Source organism: Scyliorhinus torazame, chromosome 1 (genome assembly GCF_047496885.1).
Source record: "Scyliorhinus torazame isolate Kashiwa2021f chromosome 1, sScyTor2.1, whole genome shotgun sequence".
NCBI classification, from domain to species: domain Eukaryota; kingdom Metazoa; phylum Chordata; class Chondrichthyes; order Carcharhiniformes; family Scyliorhinidae; genus Scyliorhinus; species Scyliorhinus torazame.
Window position 1 is genome coordinate 28,079,401 of NC_092707.1, and position 21,355 is coordinate 28,100,755.

The following is a 21,355-nucleotide window of genomic DNA, read 5'->3' on the forward strand; positions in this document are numbered from 1 at the left end:
GCCCCGAGATGTCATTTCCGCGCCAGCTGGCGGGGCAACAAAGGCCGTTTCCGCCAGCTGGCGGGGCGGAAATCCCGCCGGCGTTGGCCTGGCCCCTCAATGTTGGGGCTCGGACCCCAAAGATGCGGAGCATTCCACACCTTTGGGGCGGCGCGATGCCCGTCTGATTGGCGCCGTTTTGGGCGCCAGTCGGCAGACATCGCGTCGCATATTTGTTCTGGGGCTGTGGTAATGAACCTTCATTAAAACTTGAAAACTAAAAAAAAAAATTCCATTGAAAGTATAAATTATTTCAAGGTTTTTGACAAGCCTACTTCCTGCATTTTCAAACAACTGCAATGAAATGGAACAAAATCTTAATTGGATTATGAAAACATCAGTGGTTTGGATTGTAGTGTTGCCAATATGGTAAAATCCAAATCCAGCTGTTCGAGCTCATCTCCTTTGCTAACATCAAAGATGTACCTCTGTCAGAGCATTGAATGTCAGGGTGATGTGCCTTTTTCAAAATCAACATTACTGTATTTCAATTGTTGCAAGATGCACACACTTGTGGTTACATTTTCAAAATAGGAAACCATGCTATGATGAAATGGTAGCACATTACTGAGTGGCAATATATCCTTACTTGTCTGAAGAGGTTCGGAAAATCGTCCGAGCTTTCAACTTTGCGAATCCCTTTTCCTCCACCACCTTCGGATGCTTTAATCATCACTGGATAACCAATCTTTTCTGCAGCCTAAGCACAGATTAAAAAGAAAGATTTAAAGAAATACTTCCATTTATATAATGCTTTCCATGACCACCGTTGAAGTATCGTCGCTGTTGTAATGTAGGAAATGTGGCTGTTGGAACACAGTGACAAGGTAATGTGATAATAACCAGATCATCTATTTTTATGAAGTTGATTGAGGGATAAATATTGATCAAGATACCAGGGATAACTCTCCTGCTGTTCTTCAAAATAATGGCATGGAATTTTATTTTATTTTTTATTTTTTTACACCAGACCTGACCTTGGCCAAGAGACAGCACATCCAATATCGCAGTACTCCCTGGCACTGGAGGGTCAGCTTAGATTCTTGTGATGGGAGATAGATGAGGCAGCTGTTGATCTTTCCAGTGTATAGAATGGCCGCTGCTGGCATATGATTCCAAAGCAAAGTGAGAACCAGAGACAGCCTAGGGACTAATAGTTCACCCAAATATTTGACACCAAGAAAACTGAGAGAAATGTCTCACTCCGTTCATAAATATACTCAGATACATTTTCTGATCAAGGCATTAAAGTGGTAGCACGGGAGTAAGGCAAGTGTAATGCAACTTCCCAACAGGCATTTTTTAGGTCAGGCCTAATGTAAGTGCTATGCCTAAAATAGATCTGCCACTGGAAATTTGCCATGAGAACGATGGACCAGAACATACCATGGATCAGCAATCTTTAAAGTACAGCTTAAATAAAAGGAGGTGCAAATACTTACAGGCAAGGGGGCAATGTAACTGGGGATGGGCGTCATATAGGCAGAGGCCAAGCAGATGGAAAATCATCCAGATGTCCACAGTTAGGGGCCCCTGAAAGTTTTAACTCATATGCCTCATCTACATAAACCACATCAGTCCCACCCAAAGGTACCTGGCAGCTGAAGGAGTAGTGCCCCGCATTTCAGGAAAGTGGTTGGGAAGTGTGTAGGAAAAAGAAGGTAAGGAAAGTGTGGTGAATGATATCTGTATACATATGTACCCTTAATGCGTAGGCCCCTTTAAGACCGGGTTTGGAACCCTGGGGGACTCCGCCTCCGGCTCCGCCCCGAGGAAGCTGTATATAAGGTTACGTTCAGCAGGCAGCGTGCAGTGAGCACACTTCTCGGCAGCTGTCTGGTTTTCTGGTTATTAAAGCCTTTGTATTATCAAACTCCTCTCCTGAGTCATAATTGAGGGTATCTCAGAAAGGCTGTGATTTCATCGTGAGCCCTGGAGGAGCAGGGATTCACATGGAAACAAAAAAAACCTCGCCCTTCAAGCACCAGCTTCTCTGCACCAGGTTGGTTAAAATGGCACACTAACTCTGATGTTGTCCCCTGCAAGCTCCTGCAGCAGAACCTGTTGGGCCAGCAACATCATTTGCTGGTGGCTTTTAAAGTCATCAGCGTCCTTAACTTGTTCATCTTTGGCGCCTGTCAATCTGCTACAAGGGCTATTGGCTGCATCATCCTGTCGGCATTAAACAGCTGCATTAAGGTGTCAGACACCCTGGGCGGGATTCTCCCAGCCCGGGGCCGGGCCGGAAAATTCCCGCAACTGGGCCACGCTGCCCCGACACCGGCACGCGGTTCTCCGCGCCCCCTGTTCATCTTAGCTGACCTGTACACCAAGTTCCCCTTTAACTTCAATAGTCAGTACGAGTGGACCAGCTCAGAGCTCAGTAATGCCAGTGACCTGCCCTGAAAAAAAATCACTTAGCCCTTTTACTTTACAGTGTTTGATACCTCCTCACTTGTGTTCAAGAACTTTCAAACCATTTTTATATCACGGCATACTGATAATGCAGACTTCGAAAATATTATAGAATCATAGAATTTACAGTGCAGAAGGCCATTCAGCCCTAGGAAAGGGGGCCCCACAATCTCTCGCCACCACCCTAACCCTGTAACCCAGTAACCCACTTAACCTTTCGGAAACTAAGGGGCAATTTAGCGTGTCCAATCCATCTAACCTGCACGGGCGAGATTCTCCGATATTTAGGCCGAGTGTTTGTGCCGTCGTGAACGGCGTCGCGTTTCATGACAGCGTGAACAGGGCTCGGGCACGACCTATTCTGGCCCCCACAGGGGGCCAGCACGGCGCTGGAGTGGTTCACGCCGCTCCAGCCTCCTTACGCGGCGCCAAATGGGCGCCGCGCCAACCTGCGCATGCGCAGTTGGGGCAGCTCAATCCTGTGCATGCGCAGTTGGGCTGCGCCATACTGCGCATGCGCGGGGAACTTCTTACACGCGCCGGCCCCGACCCAACATGGGCTTGGTGTTCTGGGGCCGGTCGCGCCAGGAAGGAGGCCCGGGGGGGGGAGAGAGACCGGCCTGCCGATCGGTGGGCCCCGATCGCGGGCCAGACCCCATCGGAGGCCCTCCTCCCACCTCCACAGGCCGCCCCCGCCAGCGTTCCCGCAGAGTTCCCGCCGGCAGCAACCAGGGGTGAACGGCGCCGGCGGGACTGTCATTTTTTCACTGGCATCCGGGCCGGAGAATCGGCGCTCGCCGTTTGAGGCAATTTTCCGAGCGGCCTGGCGTGATTCTCGCGGCGCTTGTTTGGGGGGGGTGGGAGAATCACGTGCGGGTGTCGGGTGCCAGGCCCCACCTGAGGCTCCCCCGGGGTCGAAGCCCCCCTTCCCCACCCCCGCAGGCTGCCCCCCCCCCCCGACCCTGCGCGCAGAGTTCCCGCCGGCTGCGACCAGGTGTGGATGGCGCCGGCGGGACTCTGCCTTTTTAGACCGGCCGCTCGGCCCATCCCGGGCTGAGAATCGGCGGCCCAGCCGCGTACAGCGGCCTGCGACCGGCGGCGCGCCAAATGCGCCGGCGCCAATTCTCTCCTCCGCAGAGAATCGCGTGCCAGCGTCGGGGCGGCATGGCCCGGTTGCAGGGATTCTCCAGCTCGGCCCCGGGCTGGGAGAATCCCGCCCATAATATCCATTAGTATGAAAAGATTAAACCATGTTGGTAGATAGAAGGAACTTTGTTCTGCATCTAATGCATTCTACACTTGAGCTGGCACAATAGCAATGATGTTGTATCAGGTGGCACGGTGGCACAATGGTTAGCACTGCTGCCTCAGACTCCAGGGACCTGAGTTCAGTTCCAGTCTCGGGTGACTGTTTGTGTGGAGTTTGCACTTCCGCCCCGTATCCGCGTGAGTTTCCTCCGGGCGTTCCGGTTTCCTCCCACAATCCAAAAATGTGCAGGTTAGGTGGATTGGCCGTGCTAAACTGTCCTTTAGTGTTCAAAAGATTAGGTAGGGTTACGGGCATAGAGTGGAGGTGTGGGCTTTAGTCGGGAGCTCTTTCCAAGGGCCGGTATAGACTCGATGGGCCGAATGGCCTCCTTCTGCACTGTAGGGATTTTATTGGTAATGAATAGTAGAAAACAAAAATACATCTACAACAGTTGTAGATCCTGCTGCACGGTCCTCCAGGATAATTATTTGAACCGGAGATTCTGATGACAGTTTAGCATCACACCACATGAATTATAGGTAAATTCACTGCAAAATGCCACTGTCCCAAAAGTGGGTAGACTTTGCTCCAAAACTGATTTCACCAATTGCTCACAAATGCCACTCTTCAATTCCTTCTTTCCGTTGTCTTTACAGCAAACTGCTCCCCCAGATCTCAAACCATTGGAGACTAGGAATTCACCACATGAAGATACCAAAGCATTGACGTTTAAAAAAATGATTTCATGTGATATGCATAGCTACCTAGGCCAGCACTTCGTGCGCATCCCTAATTGCCCTAGAGGTGGTAGTGTGCTGTCTTCTTGAACTGCTGCAGTTCATGCATTGCAGGAACACCCAACAGTGCTGTTAGGGATGGAATTCTGGAATTTTGCTCCAGCAATAAGGAAGGAACACAATATATTTCCATGTCAGGATGGGGTGCGACGTGGAGGGGAACACACAGGCAGTGGTGTTCCCATATCTCTGCTGTTCTTCTACCTGCTAGAGGTTGTGGGTTTGGAAGATGCTGTTGAAGAAGCCATGGTGAGTGTTTGCGATGTTTCTTGTACACATGGCTGCCACTGTCTGTCGGTGGTGGAGGGAGTGAATGTTGAAGGTGGTTGATGGGTGCCAATCAAGTGGGCTGCTTTGTCCTGGATGGTGTTGAGTTTCTTGAGTGTTGTCTGAGCTGCACTAATTCAAGCGAGGGGACAGTATTCCACCACACTCCAGACTTGTGCCTTGCAGATGGTGGACAGGATTTGGGAATCAGGAAGCAACTTACTAGTCACAGGATTCCAGGCCTCTGACCTCTCTGCTAGCTGCAATATTTATATGGCCAGTCCAGTTCAGTTTCAGGTCAGTAGTAACCCCAAGTTGATTTTTTGATTTGATTTATTGTCACATGTACCGAAGTGCAGTGAAAAGTATTTTTCTGCGGCTGAGGGAACGTACACAGTTCGTACACAGGAGGCAAAAATATTAATCAACAGAGTACATTGACAAATGGCACATCGACAAACAGTGATTGGTTACAGTGTGGAGCAAGGGGCCAAACAAAGCAAATACATGAGCAAGAGCAGCATAGGACGTCTTGAATAGTGTTCTTACAGGGAACAGATCAGTCCGAGGGGGAGTCGTTGAGGAGTCTTTAGCTGTGGGCAAGAAGTTGTTCCTATGCCTGGATGTGCGGGTCTTCAGACTTCTGTTACTTTTGCCTGATGGAAGGGTCTGGAAGAGGGCAATGCCTGGGTGGAAAGGGTCTCTGATAATGCTGTCTGCCTTCCTGAGGGAACGGGAGGTGTATATATAATCAATGTGGAGGTGGCAAGTTTGTGTGATACGTTGGGCTGAGTTCACCACACTCTGCAGCTTCTTGTGAGTTGTGGATAGTAGGGGGATTCAGTGATGGCAATGCCATTGAATGTCAAGAGGAGATGGTTGGATTCGCTCTTGTTGGAGGTGGGCATTGACTGATACATGTGGAACGTGGATGTTACTTCCCATTTATCAACCCGGAAAATTGTCCAAACCGTTCGGCAAAGGAAACAGACTGCTTCAGTACTTGAGCAGTTGCAAATGGTGCTGAACATTGTTCGCTGATATGTGCACTTTCACACTTCTGGGGCGAGATTCTCCGACCCCCCACCGGGTCGGAGAATCGCCGGGGGCTGGCGTGAGTCCCGCCCCCGCTGGTTGCCGAATTCTCTGGCACCAGATATTCGGCGGGGGCGGGAATCGCGCCGCGCCGGTTGGCGGCCCCCCCCCCCCCCCCCGCGATTCCCCGGCTCAGATGGGCCGAAGTCCCGCAGTTAAAATGCCTGTCCCGCCGGCGTAGATTAAACCACCTACCTTACCGGCGGGACAAGGCGGCGCGGTCGGGCTCCGGGGTCCTGGGGGGGGGGGCGCGGGGCGATCTGGCCCCGGGGGGTGCCCCCACTGTGGCCTGGCCCGCGATCGGGGCCCACCGATCCGCAGGCGGGACTGTGCCGTGGGGGCACTCTTTCCCTTCCGCCTTCGCCACGGTCTCCACCATGGCGGAGGCGGAAGAGGCTCGTTCCACTGCGCATGCGCGGGGATGCCGTCAGTGGCCGCTAACGCTCCCGCGCATGCGCCGCCCGGAGGTGTCATTTCCGCGCCAGCTGGCGGGGCACCAAAGGCCTTTTCCGCCAGCTGGCGGGTCGAAAATTTGTCTGCGCCAGCCTAGCCCCTTAAGGTTGGGGCTCGGCCCCCCAAGATGCGGAGCATTCCGCATCTTTGGGGCGGCGCGATGCCCGACTGATTTGCGCCGTTTTGGGCGCCAGTTGGCGGACATCGCGCCGATACCGGAGAATTTCGCCCCTGATATTATGAAGGCAGGAAAATCATTGATGAAGCTGCTGAAGATGGATGAGCCTAGGATACTACACTGAGGTACTTCTGTAGCGATATCCTGGGACCAAGAAATTGACCTCGAAAAACCACAACCAACTTCCTTTGTGCGACGTATAACTTATATTCCACAACACCCTAGCAACAGTTCTTATCTTTATCTATTTTGTCACAGGTACACTAGTTCCTACCTCCAAGCCTTCAGTGGAATCTTGTACACAACCATTCATGTACACTTCCTTTGGCACAATGACAATGTTCTTCAGCCTTTGATCTTCCTCTGTCCATTCAAGAATCAGACCTAAGTTATGGCAGGAGACAAAATATTTAACCTCTATGCAAATAAGAGTTATCTGGCAGAATTGAATGCCCTCCCTGCAGTGCGTTTGGGAGCGGAGTGTGAGGGGTGGAAATTAAGTCTGGACAGCCCTTCCGTCCAAAGGCTAACTGAGGCCCATGAAGGGAAAGCTAGTTGATTTTTTTCTCCTCCCCAAGCAGGGCTGTGCTGTTGAACTAATTACAATGCTTTAACTTTTCCCCAAAACAAGATCATCTAACTTAACAGGCTGGAAAGGAAGCAGAAGTCTTTGGAAAATATGGTTCATTGATGTTATTTATACAATATGCTATTAATGGAACCAAGTTATAATTCCTGATCTTGTACAATGCTAGTCCCCATGGAGCAAGCACACGGGCCAAAATGATTAAACCTAACCTGCCCTGTACAACTTATATCACAAAAGATAATTAGTAGTCGGAGAGTGATTTTCTCTTTGATTATATGATTATTATTTCAAAATGTCCATTTAAAATAGGTTGCTACAATTGCAGCAGAAAATTTCAACTGGGTTCAGGTCCTGGAAAAGTTTAAGTTGTAGAATCTGGCTTTCAGGTTTTTCATGTCAACCACTGCGTTATACTTTTTCTGCCCGCTGCATGGAGAACGTTTACGAAGCAGGTTGCACCAGGTTTTGTTTCATGAAGCTGAGAATGGGCATTTCTCTGTGCTTCAGTTACTAGGGTAAATGCATTGGCCAGTGTGGAATTGAGCCATCAGATCAGAGGTCTCAAGTTCAATCCCTGGTCTGCTTTGGGCTGGTTGATCTCAATAGTCAGCTAGATTGGCGTAGGGGGAAAATCTACTCTAGGTCTCTGCTCCTGATCAGTATCTCGTGACACATAATCTATGTATTTGGTTCTCATGAGTCAGAGAGGTAGCAGGTGATCTTTAAAAAGATGTTTCAATTTTCATTGCTTGCCTGCGCTGATTTCACCGCTTTCTGGAGAATGTAGTCCCTCTATTCACTTACGGTGCTTGAACGAGCATAAGTAACATCTTATCCCTGCAACATACATAGTCCTAGACATGTGCATGTCAAGTGGGGATAGAATCACCTTTGGCTGCATGAATCCCACTAACACTTCTCACTGACGCTTGGCAAGATATTGGAGAATGAGTGGCGGCATGGAGCCGCACACCAGTACACATCACCACTTTCAGGAGTGGACGGGAAAAATTCCAACAAGCAATAATATGTTGTGGCACAGTGAATCAGAGGACCACTTCCACAGATTGATAGGGTACAACACAAACCTCCAATCATTTTACGGAATCACCAGTTTCAGCTGGGTTACTTGGAGATGGCACAGAGCAAACATTGGTACTTCCCTCTGAGGCAAATTTTAAAAAAACGCAATACAGAGGGAAAGAATCATGTCAGGCACGACAACTGCATTTTCTTTCATTTATTTGACTGACACACTCCAACTCTTTGCCTCCTTTTTCCTCTCCTCCTTTAACAGCTCATACTGAATTATGGAAGCTGGCATCCATCAGTACTCACAACTGCTACACACACACATACAGGTGGCAACACATTTTCATGAGGGCCGGTAGCTCTGAATATCCTTCCAAGCTGAAGTTTAGGTCGCATTAATATGAAAGACTTCACTGGAGACTCAAAATGGCAGATCTTTGTTTGAGTGCAAAGTATTACCGTTCAAGAAAGCTTTCGCCTTTAATAGCGTAATTTTGTTTAAAATTGGTGAAAACTGTCATTGATTCAACCCAGTTAGATAGCTTTGTTAAAATTATCTTGGCATTTTTGATCGACTCTACAACCACATGAAAATATTTTGTGTTGCGGGCCCCGTTCCGATTGATGCATCGGGGTTACTACAAAACCATACATTGCACTCAGTCCCTTACCATTTCCACTCCAAGGCAATGTTGGGATCCCTGCAGTCTGTGCTACAATGGAGGAGGCCACTTTATCTCCTAATGCCCACATAGCCTGGCTTGAAGGACCTACAATAAGAAAAATACACAAAAATGAATGAAGATTAAACTGATGAAAACAGAATTGAATGCCCATTGAATCCACTGATCTTTATGTTCAGTTTATTGTTATGGAACAGAACCCAACACTTCATCCTCATTGCTATTCCTTATTTTTAATTCTGCTGAACGAAGACAATCACAATAGTTAACCCCCTCTCTGAGAGTCACCAGAACAAAATAATTTTGCTTCTCAGTTTTGGAAATGTCGAACCTCATTATGTCCAGGAAGCTTCTAACAGACCATCTGGACCTGCGCAGACCAACTTCAAGAGAGCTACATGGAAGCCATTTGCATTGGATAAAGAAGCTTGTTAGCGGAGTCGGCGAGTCCATGGCAACAATGGCTTCCCAAACGCCAGACCTTCAACCAGTGACACCCCTTTTCAACTCATAATGGCTGAGATATCATCAGCTCTGGACATAACCAAATTCCAGACAATAGATAAAAATCTTTGTTGAAGTCATTGTGGAAAAGTAAGGTTACATGCCTTAAGACTCTGGCTTGCTGAACTGTCTGAGTTGCCTACCCTAATGTACTGTTTAACATCCAACTAGCAGGCCACACAGAGGCAAGGGGCTAGTTTGGCTCAGTTGGCTGGACAGCTGGTTTGTGATGCAGAGCGAGGCCGAGTTCAATTCCCGTGATGGCTGAGGTTATTCATGAAGGCTCCACATTCTCAACCTTGCCCCTCACCCGAGGTGTGGGGACCCCCAGGTTAAAATCACCACCAGTCAACTCTCCCCCTCAAAAAGGGCTATGGTCATCTGGGATTATGACGACTTGACTTTACTGAACCTGGAATCATAATGGATCCAGAAATTCCCGAATAAGTGCACCATTGGAATGCTGCAACTATGGCACTGGGTTTCTTTGACAACCCTTGGGCAGGTTTTTGGGAATGGACGGGGGTGGAAGAAACAGAATGGGAGGGTGGGTGGGGATGAGTGTGGATCAGTTATAACCTGCAATAGTCAAGTGGTGTCATACTGGAACAAATGGGGCGCAATTATCCGGCCTCGTTCTGCTCGCGCTCAAGCGAAACGAGGCTGGTGAATAGCAGGAGAGGCCAAAAACAAGACCGCGCCAGGCGCCAAACAGTTTGTGATGCCTGCTTCTGTTGCCGAAATCGGGGTCTCACCATAGCGTGGCAAGAAACCACTTATCACCACTCAAGTCCCATTTCGATACAATTAACAAGAGCCACCCCATATCCAACGGCCTCCCGTCAGTCAGCGGCCTCCCCAGAAAGTGGTCACGCTGGCGTCAATTTACTCCTTTTAAAAACGTGAACTTGCAGAAGGGCTTCAGTGGGGAGTGGAGGTGATGATTTGCCATCTTTGCTCACAGGCAAAGAGCCCGGCGAGGCGGGGGGCACTCGGCTTGCCACCCCAGTGCTTGGCAGGGTTGGGGGACTCTTGGCTGGGGGTGGATGACCCTGCACAGGGGTGGGCTGCCATGGGAGGGGGAGGGGGGGGAAGGGAAGCACTGGGGGGGCAACGGGGGCAGCAACCACGCGCGGCACCACCAACCAAACCCTGGATCGTGTGTACCCGTGACTGGGGCAATCCTTGTCCCTGCTTTTCTACCCCAACGATTGCCAAGGTTTCCGGCCATGCGGCTGAAGACTAGTGCTAATAGGGAATTGGCAATCGTGGTTAATGGATCGCCATGGATGGACGGGTCATGTAGCATGTGGGAGTCATTGCCTAGCATCCTAATCACACCTTGATGCATGGACACTTTGCCTACTGTGGGAGGCTACACCACACACGCAGCAGCCAACATTTGAACACCCAGGGGATGGGACACAGCTCTGGGGGCCATGCCAGAGGGTGGGTGAGTGCCACGGGGAAGTGCACTGGGGTGCCTGGAGCGGTGAACCAAGGGTTCGGAGGTCGACCCGCATCCGGAGGAAAATGACAGAGGCATCATACTGGTTGTACAAAAAGATGTTTATTGTGTTTGACAATTCCCCACACTCACGATGGTGCCGCCCCCCCACCCTCACCCCCCGTGCCCTCAGTGATCCTCAAATGTGCTTTGCTCTCCTAGCTCTATCACTACGCCTAGGTGTGTCCCCAGGATGTACATTAGAGGTGGAGGCAGCCAGCTGCTTACCACATCCCGTGGCCTTCGATGCCCCTGGTGGGCATCCTCTGGGGCTCTGAGGCCGGAGGGCCTCGGCCCACTTGCCAGCAGCACATGCACAGCCGTGCCGCCCTGTCCCGTCAGCTGGCTGTGAGACGCAGCCTCATCAGAGGGGTGGGAATCGGGGGAGCTGGTGGCCACCGCCACCTCTCCATGGGACGGGTCCGGGTTGGCACCCTGTGCCCCCTCCGCCCGCTCGGTGCCCACAGATTTAACAGCCTCGTCGCGTCTAGCGTCAAGTGTGACGAGGCCGTTAGTTTGCATCCAGGGCTTTAGGTTCAACAAGCCAATGTCAATGTTTACACGCCAGACCTTACTTCATCTTATTCCTTTACAGCAATATCTCTGTTTTCACCATTTCAGGAAATGCTTACATAATGGATTACTGAGGGAACCTTGAAGGATTCATCCTGGCATGGAGTCAGTCGACTTTTCTCAATTCCTTATCGGAAAGAAAATCTTACCTAGAAATGCAATATTGTATTTTTGAAGGAGCTCTGGAAGTTTTGGATTCTCAGAGGCATGTCCCCAGCCAGCCCACACTGCCTAAAAGAAAACAAGAATCCCGATTTCAAACATATGCTGAGGTATAGGGTTCAAATTATGATTTTTTTTAATGGTAACAAATTTGAGATGTGTTGACTTTGTGTCTTTAAATGTAAGTGAGGATTTCCAATGAAAATCTCACCTGATTATGTTCTTGAGGATTCAGGCGTTCCATTATTGACTATAACAGTAGCACCAGGAATTTCCTTTATTTGCTACTTTCCTGATCCCCATCACTTTGCTACTTTGGGTTAATCCCCTCCTCTGGGGCGAGATTCTCCGACCCCCCGCCGGGTCGGAGAATCGGCGGGGGCTGGCGTGAATCCCGCCCCCGCCGGTTGCCGAATTCCCCGGCACCGGATATTCGGCGGGGGCGTGAATCGCGCCGCGCCGGTTGGCGGGGCCCCCCCGCGATTCTCCGGCCCGGATGGGCCGAAGTCCCGCTGCTAAAATGCCTGTCCTGCCGGCGTAGATTAAACCACCTCTCTTACCGGCGGGACAAGGCGGCGCGGGCGGGCTCCGGGGTCCTGGGGGGGGCACGGGGCGATCTGGCCCCGGAGGGTGCCCCCACGGTGGCCTGGCCCGCGATCAGGGCCCACTGTGATGAAGCTAACAGATCTCATGCTCTCGGTTGAATAACATGTCTCGAAATAGCCGAGCACACAGAGAACTAGGATGGCCTAACATAACTGGAAGCCACTTTCAATGGTGCAAATAATATTTTATGTTAATAAGTAATTTTTGTTTTATGTTTACTTTCTTTATTAATTTAGTCCCTCAAAAAAAGGAAACACTTTTGTTCATGATGCATGGAAACATTAAGTGGGAAGAAGCAAAGGCCTATAAAGGACTGGGAATGTGTGCTTAGTTGGAAGCTTGCAAAAATCCGTAGTTGTGGCTGGGAAAGTGGTAATATGAGAAAGGAAAGATAAGACGTTCCAAAATATAACTGCTAAAAATAAAAATATCAGAAAATCATTATCCCAAAACTTCTAAGTCTGGTTTTGTGGTCATTCTCCATCCCATTCTAAATTTTAGCAACAACACAACGAAGGGGCGGCACGGTGGCACAGTGGTTAGCACTGCTGCCTCACAGCGCCAAGGACCCGGGTTCAATTCTGGCCTTGGGTGACTATCTGTGTGGAGTTTACACTTTCTCCCCGTGTCTGCATGGGTTTCCTCCGGGTGCTCCGGTTTCCTCCCACAGTCCAAAGATGTGCCGGTTAGGGGTCTAGGTAGGGTGCTCTTTCAGAGGGTCGATGCTGACTCGATGGGCCGAATGTCCTCTTTCTGCACTGCAGGAATTCTATGAATTATACTGCAATATACCTGCACTGGGATTCTTTTTGCAATGTCCACAATCAACTCCACATTGGCGTAATTATTGTTGTTGGGTCCTCCAGATACTGGTACGTACTGATCTGCCATTTTGATGTATTCTAAAAGAAACAACATTCCACAACAATGAAGCCCTGTCATTTGTAGAACTTAAAATCATAACAGTTTTGCAATTGCATTTAATTAAACAAAAACAAAATGCAATTTTTGCGCACACAATTGTTAAAGTATACCTGCATTTGCCTTCAGATCCTCCGGAGTAACCATGACTACAAACCGAACTGCTCTTTCATTCCGGAACATTTCATAGGACCACCTGCGGATTGACCGCATACATTTAACAGCTGCAATGCCATTGTTGGCAATCAGGACCTGGTAATGGATAATAGCACAAGTCAACAGGGCAAGAATTGTGCACAAGCTCTTACATTCTTCAATATGTGCAGAACATCAGGGAAATTATTACGTTCTGAGCTCAAATTGTATTGATCTTTTCTGAACATATTGGAGAGCCATTTTTATTTTATCCAATGACTTGACAGGTATCTAGTGCTACACTGAACCATATGGACCAGGAAAGACTGTGGGCGTGATTCTCCCACAGGGCACCTCCCCTAGCGAGTGCGTATAGCCGCGTGATTCCCAGTGCTCGCAGTTGTTTAAGGGGCCTGAACAGGAATGTGTGGCCGAGGCCAAGTGGCACTGCAAAGGTGCCATGTCCGCCTGGGGGGGGGGGGGGGGGGGGGGGGGCGAGGGGAGTGCAGTGCTGAACGGCACTTGTCTGAGGTCTCTGAGGCAAAGATGGTGAATCCCAAAGCCTTAGGTACCATGGGAATCTGTACATTAGAGTGAAGCTGACTGCCCTGCTCGAATATGCAGATTTGCCAAAAAGTGATCCCGCCCACAATGGGTGGGATTCACATCGCAATATCTCAAGAGATCATGTTGGATCTCGCTAGGTGTGGCGAGCCAGGTAGATCCCGGGAGCTGGGTTTCCCGGCTCTCATCGGCCACGCTGCGCCGCGGCAAGCTGCTTTTCTGGAGCAGCGTGGCTGTTGCATCGCGCCCCAAGATTGAAATCTGTGCTAAGCTACAGCTCAACTTAGTTGAGGATTTATAATGATTGTGGGGACCAATACTTTTAGGCTCTGAAGAAAGGCTAGGGAATTTGAGCAATTTTGTTTCGCAAATAAAAGGAATTTTCAAAAGGAATCCAATTGCAGTTTTCAAAATCATAACCTGAATTGACAAAACTGATATACCATCAAAGAAGTTGTTTATTCTGGCAAAGGTTTGAAATATTAGGGGATGTGAATTAAAAATTAGGAAGTTATGAAAAAGAAAGGATTTGGGATGGAATATTTTCACCCAGGTACGGTAATGAAAATGTTACCAAGGCAGGCTATTAGTTAGGAAAGTATAAATGGGTTCAAGGCAACTGTTATGTTTCTAGTGAAAAAATAAATTGAAAGATCTGATGAAGGGTGGAGCTAATTTATCAAAGTGGGGCAAGTGGGGCAAGTTTTGGGGCATAACTTGTTTCCATTTCCAAGAATTCTTATCCTTTCATTTTCTCTTGTGTTTCTCATTCTTACATTTTCATATTCTCTTTTGCAGGTATTTATGTGGCTGTGCATCCAATTAAAGTTTTCTCCCTGAACTCTCTTCCTTGGATAATTCAGAAGAAAATCTTCCCGCTTTGCGTTGCTTCTTATGCAACCCACTTTTAAACACATTTTACATAAGACCAAATAATTCTGTTCCACAAACAACGCAGCGGGTGCCAGTGTAGTGCATACCTTTTCAATAACCCGATTACCACCAAACCGAATGACAAACTCTGCAGGGGAGGCGACTGTGAAGGCCCGGTGCAGATCCAGCCTTTGCTCTTCCCTACCCTTCTTCACGTGCAAACCTGACATGTTAGGTCTGGAGCAAAAAACAAACATACAAGATGTCACCATGGAAAGACTCCTCTTTTTTCTTTCTTTCCTCCCTCAGCAGAACTTATGGATTGTGTCGTGTTATGGAAAGGTTTATAAAGGACTGGGAATCATAGAATTGGTACAGTGCAGAAGGAGACTATTCGGCCCATCGAGTTTGCAATGACCCACCGAAAGAGCATCCTCACTAGGTCCAATCCCCCACCCTATTCCCGTAACCATAGGACACTGAGGGGTAACTTAGCATGGTCAATCCATCTAACCTACACGTCTTTTGGACTGTGGGAGGAAATCGGAGCATCCCGAGGAAACCCATATGGACACGGGGAGAACATGCAAACTCCATACAGTCACCAGAGGTCGGAATTGAACTGTGCCACCATGCTGCCCATGGAATGGTATGCCGTTTCATTGAGGAGATTTTGAGACATGTATGTTTAAACATGAACCATTTAATGGTAATCATTAACTATTTGCAGTTACTGCCATGCATGGTGCTGCCTCCATGCAGTTTTGTTCCTTCTAGACTGGTCTCTCAGTCTATTACCATGTGACTCTATACGTCATACCGTGGGTAGTGTTAATCTCCGGTTATTACATTAAGGTGCTGAGCACCTTACATTAGAATAGCATGCAGACACACACAACATCATACAACAGATTGCATTGGAAAATTCTCATTAAACAAGCGTTGGTTGCTTTTCATTAAGACAGCAGCCTCCTCTATGCCATATGAGGAGAGATTGATTAGGTTAGGATTGTTCTCGCTGGTGTTCAGAAGAATGAGGGGGGATCTCATAGAGACTTATAAAATTTTCACTGGACTGAACAGGGTAGATGCAGGGAAGATGTTACCAATGATGGGTGTGTCCAGAACCAGGGGTCACAGTCTGAGGATTCAGGGTAAACCATTTCGGACAGATATAAGGAGGCATTTCTTCACCCAAAGAGTGGTGAGCCTGTGGAATTCATTACCATAGGAAGTAATTGATGCTAAAACATTGAATATATTCAAGAGGCGGCTGGATATAGCACTTAGGGAGAATGGGATGTCATGTGGAAGTACTTTTAAGAAATGGGTGTTTATAAATGGGTGTGTGTATATAAATATCTGTAGTGGGTGTACCTTTAAGAAATGGGTGTTTATTACTGCAGTCATGTCAGAGAGTGGGTGGAGCTGGGCTGTCTGTCAGCTTTTTACTTTCGCATTAGGCTTTTTGCTGCAGGGTGGGTTTGGTTTCATTTTTAGTTTTGGAGAAGCTGCAATCACAGCAGGATGTGTGTGAATCTCTGCAAGCTTAGAATGTTCATTTGCTGATTTTAACGTGGTAACTGTTCTCAATAGTGAAGTTAAGCCTCATGTCTTTCTGCACAAAGGGTTAATTTTGTCTTATGGATGTCAAAAGGAAAGTTTAAGGATTACTTAGTGTGTTATTCTTTGGGGGGTGCATCTGAATTGATGGCTGTTAAGATGTTCACTGTATGTTTTAAAAAGAATAAAAATTGTTTTGCTTTAAAAAATACTTTTCCATTTCTGCTGTACCACACCTGTAGAGTTGGCCGTGTGCTCCCCATACCACAATCTATTAAAAGTTGTGGGTCAGGTGAATTCCATGATACACTTTGAGGTTCTCTAAACACTGGCCCATAACAGGGATCAAAGGCTATGGGGAGAAAGCAGGATTAGGCTGTTGATTTGGATGATCAGCCATGATCGTGATGAATGGCGGAGCAGGCTCGAAGGATTGTTTCTCAGCCAGCGAGGGGGGCAAGTCAAAGAGACTAGAGTGGACTATTGTGGGCTTGTAGCACACAAAGACTCCGTGAGACGAAGAGAGTGAAGTCGATGAGGCTTTATTAAGCGTGTCTGTTCCCCCGCAGCTCAATAGTAGACTGGCCTGCGGGGGAGGACTCCGGCTTCTTATACTCCGCCTTCAGGGCGGAGCTAGAGGTCAACGGCCAACCAGGACCCGGGATCTGCCAGCCAATGACATTAGGGCTTCCAGTCCCACATGACCCCCAATACATACTACCACATTCACCCCTTGTCAAAAATGAACCCGGCGGGGTGATGCTTCGTATGGTGGTAAGGGTTTACAGGGCTGGTCCTGGGAGGAAAAAAAACATTCACATGGCAATACACTATTGTACAATTTTATCCTGTTTCAACTATTTACAGAGGGTATAGGGAGAAAAGCAAAATGTTCTTGTGAAAAGTCCATATTTTGATTTAGATCGATGCCACGAGTCGGTCGGGCGGTCTGGTCGTCCGTGTCGATCGCCTCGGCCCCGGTGGTGGTGGTGGTGCTTGTATCGGTGTTGTCGTCTCCGGGAGCCTTGCGGTTTCAGCTTGGGCTTTATTCTTGGTCGGGCCTGAGGGGAGGGGAACCGATCCTCCAGGGAAGGGGGCGGTCGCGGTGTGCGGCGGTGGCAGGAAGGGGGGGGGGTTGGGTGCATGGTGTCGGGGGGGTGTGTGTGTTGCCGGCGGGCGCCAGATCCCGCAGGGAGACCGTGTCCTGTCGGCCGTCGGGGTACTCCACGTAAGCGTACTGCGGGTTCGCGTGGAGGAGGTGAACCCTTTCGACCAACGGGTCCACCTTATGTGCCCGCACATGCTTTCGGAGCAAGATGGGTCCTGGGGCCGCCAGCCAGGTCGGCAGCGACGTTCCAGAGGAGGACCTCCGAGGGAAGACAAGGAGACGCTCATGAGGCGTTTGATTAGTGCTCGTACATAATAACGACCGGATGGAGTGGAGAGCGTCCGGGAGGACCTCCTGCCACCGTGAAACTGGGAGGTCCCTGGACCGTAGGGCCAGTAGGACGGCCTTCCAGACCGTGCCGTTCTCCCTCTCTACTTGCCCGTTCCCCCGGGGGTTGTAGCTGGTCGTCCTGCTTGAGGCTATGCCCTTACTGAGCAGGAACTGGCGCAGCTCGTCACTCATGAAAGAGGACCCCCTGTCGCTGTGGACGTATGCGGGGTAACCGAACAGTGTGAAGATGCTGTTCAGGGCTTTAATGACTGTGGCCGCGGTCATGTCAGAGCAGGGAATGGCAAAAGGGAAGCGGGAGTATTCGTCCACCACATTAAGAAAATATGCGTTGCGGTAGGTGGAGGGGAGGGGCCCTTTGAAATCGAGACTGAGGCGTTCAAAGGGGCGGGAAGCCTTAATCAGGTGCGCTCCATCCGGCCTGAAAAAATGCGGTTTGCATTCCGCGCAGATGTGGCAGTCCCTTGTGACTGTACGGACCTCCTCTAAAGAGTATGGGAGATTGCGGGACTTGATGAAGTGGAAAAACCGAGTGACCCCCGGGTGGCAGAGGTCCTCGTGGAGGGTTTGGAGGCGGTTAATTTGTGCGTTGGCACATGTGCCGCGGGATAGGGCATCGGGCGACTCGTTCAGCTTTCCGGGACGATACAAAATCTCATAGTTGAAGGTGGAGAGCTCGATCCTCCACCTTAAGATCGTGTCGTTTTTGATTTTGCCCCGCTGTGCATTATCGAACATGAAGGCTACCGACCGTTGGTCCGTGAGGAGAGTGAATCTCCTGCCGGCCAGGTAATGCCTCCAATGTCGCACAGCTTCCACTATGGCTTGGGCTTCCTTTTCCACTGAGGAGTGGCGGATTTCTGAGGCGTGGAGGGTCCGGGAGAAAAAGGCCACGGGTCTGCCCGCTTGGTTAAGGGTGGCCGCTAGAGCTACGTCGGAGGCGTCGCTCTCGACCTGGAAGGGGAGGGATTCGTCGATGGCGCGCATCGTGGCCTTTGCGATATCCGCTTTGATGCGGCTGAAGGCCTGGCAAGCCTCTGTCGACAGAGGGAAGGTCGTGGTCTGTATTAGGGGGCGGGCCTTGTCTGCGTACTGGGGGACCCACTGGGCGTAGTATGAAAAGAACCCCAGGCAGCGTTTCAGGGCTTTTGGGCAGTGCGGGAGGGGAAATTCCATGAGGGCGCGCATACGTTTGGGGTCGGGGCCTATTATCCCATTGCGCACTACGTAGCCCAGAATGGCTAGCCGATTGGTGCTAAAAACGCACTTGTCCTCGTTGTACGTGAGGTTCAAGGCTTTGGCGGTCTGGAGGAATTTTTGGAGGTTGGCGTCGTGGTCCTGCTGGTCGTGGCCGCAGATGGTTACATTGTCGAGATACGGGAACGTGGCCCGCAACCCATGTTGATCAACCATTCGGTCCATCTCCCGTTGGAAGACCGAGACCCCGTTTGTGACGCCAAAAGGGACCCTTAGGAAATGGTATAATCGCCCGTCTGCCTCGAAGGCTGTGTACTTGCGGTCACTTGGGCGGATGGGGAGCTGATGGTAGGCGGACTTGAGGTCCACGGTGGAGAAGACTTTATATTGGGCAATCCGATTGACCATATCGGATATGCGGGGGAGAGGGTACGCGTCTAGTTGTGTGTACCTGTTGATGGTCTGGCTATAGTCTATGACCATCCTTTGTTTCTCCCCTGTCTTCACTACTACCACCTGCGCTCTCCAGGGACTATTGCTGGCCTGGATTATGCCCTCCTTTAGTAGCCGCTGGACTTCGGACCGAATGAAGGTCCGGTCCTGGGCGCTGTACCGTCTGCTCCTAGTGGCGATGGGTTTGCAATCCGGGGTGAGGTTCGCAAACAAGGACGGGGGTTGCACCTTGAGGGTTGCGAGGCTGCAAATAGTGAGTGGGGGTATTGGGCCGCCGAATTTGAACGTAAGGCTCTGTAGATTGCATTGGAAATCTAATCCCAGCAAGGTGGGGGCACAGAGTTGGGGAAGGACGTTTAGTTTGTAGTTTTTGAACTCCCTCCCCTGCACCGTTAGGGTAACTATGCAGAATCCTTGGATCTGTACGGAGTGGGATCCTGCAGCTAGGGAAATCTTTTGTGCGCTGGGATAGGTGGTCAAGGAACAGCGTCTTACCGTGTCGGGGTGGATAAAGCTCTCCGTGCTCCCGGAGTCGACTAGGCATGGCGTCTCGTGGCCGTTTATTAGCACCGTTGTCGTCGTCGTCTGGAGTGTCCGGGGCCGAGCTTGATCGAGCGTAATTGAAGCGAGACGTGGTTGTAGTAGTGGAGTGGGGTCCGTTGTTGCCGTCCAAGATGGCGTCGGGGATGGACAAAATGGCCGCCCCCATACATCGCACGTGGCTGGGGGGTCACAAGATGGCGGTGGGGGTGGACAAAATGGCCGCCCCCACACGTCGTACAAGTCTGGGGCGGTCCAAGATGGCGGCGCCCTTCCTCCCCTCGTGGTGGCCGCGACCCAAAATGGCGGCGTCTGCGGGTCGCACATGGGGCGCTGGGGGGGCTGGGGAGCGCTAGGACCGTGCGGAGCTCCCTCACCGGGGACAGCGGTGGTCGGGACCCTAGTTGGTGGCGCCGGCGGGTCAGACATGGGGCGCGGGGTGGGGGTTAGGGGGGCGTTAGGGACGCGCAAAACTCCCTCTTCTCCGTGGGGAGTGGTGGCCGGGACCCAAAGCGGTAGCGCCGGCGGGTCATACATGGGGTGCGGGGAGGGGGGTTGGGGAGCGTAAGCGGCGTGCAGGGCTCCCTGTTCTCCCGGGACCGCGGTGGTCGGGACCCAGAGCGGCTGCGCCTGCGGGTCGTACATGGCGTGCTGGGGGGGTTGGGGCGCGTAAACGGCTTGCAGGGCTCACTGTTCTCCCGGGACAGCGGCGACCTCGCGGGACCGGCACACAACCGCGTAATGGCCCTTTTTCCCGCAGCTCTTGCAGATAGCTGCGCGGGCCGGGCAGCGCTGTCGGGGGTGTTTCGCCTGGCCGCAGAAATAACAGCGGGCGCTCCCGGTGCGACTCGGCGTTTGGACCGCGCAAGCCTGTGGGGTGTCCGGGCGGGGGGGTGGGTTTGTCGCGACGGGTGCGTACGGAGCCCAATGGGCTGCCGCGCGGTCGGGGCCGTAGGCGCGGGTATTACGCGCGGCCACGTCTAGGGAGGCTGCTAGGGCCAGGGCTTCTGAGAGTCCTAGTGACTCTCTTTCTAGAAGTCTTTGGCGGATTTGGGAGGAATTCATACCTGCCACAAAAGCATCGCGCATTAACATGTCCGTGTGTTCACCGAAGGGCAGCTGCAGGCTCGTCCCAAAATCAGCAGCGCGGCGTAGAATTCGTCCATCGATTCTCCGGGACCTTGCCGTCTCGTCGCGAGCTGGTAGCGAGCGTAGATTTGGTTAACTGGGCGGACATAGAGACTTTTCACTGCTGCGAACGCCGTCTGGAAATCCTCCGAGCCTTCGATGAGGGAGAAGATCTCCGTGCTCACCCTCGAGTGCAGGACCTGTAGTTTTTGGTCTTCTGTGACCCGGCCGGTGGTCGTTCTGAGGTAGGCCTCGAAGCAAGTCTGCCAGTGCTTGAAGGCTGTTGCCGTGTTCACTGCGTGGGGGCTGATCCTCAGGCATTCCGGAATGATCCTGAGCTCCATAGTCCTTTTTAGGCACGCTTAATAAATTGTAG

General features: G+C 50.8%; 1 protein-coding gene across 5 annotated transcripts in view; it reads right to left on the reverse strand.

Moving 5' to 3' along the window:
• Positions 1–21,355, reverse strand: part of acacb (acetyl-CoA carboxylase beta) — a 222,313-nt gene that overhangs the window by 160,098 nt on the left and 40,860 nt on the right. For all 5 annotated transcript variants that reach the window (XR_011935459.1, XM_072478628.1, XM_072478459.1 and 2 more), the window contains 7 exons: positions 14,750–14,879; positions 13,184–13,322; positions 12,942–13,051; positions 11,531–11,612; positions 8,786–8,884; positions 6,768–6,877; positions 629–739 (listed from right to left, as the gene is read on the reverse strand). Coding sequence is in view for 4 of the 5 variants with exons in the window: in XM_072478628.1 (XP_072334729.1) it covers positions 629–739; positions 6,768–6,877; positions 8,786–8,884; positions 11,531–11,612; positions 12,942–13,051; positions 13,184–13,322; positions 14,750–14,872 (774 nt within the window). In the remaining variant the exon portion in view is untranslated. The remainder of the gene's footprint in view (positions 1–628; positions 740–6,767; positions 6,878–8,785; positions 8,885–11,530; positions 11,613–12,941; positions 13,052–13,183; positions 13,323–14,749; positions 14,880–21,355) is intronic.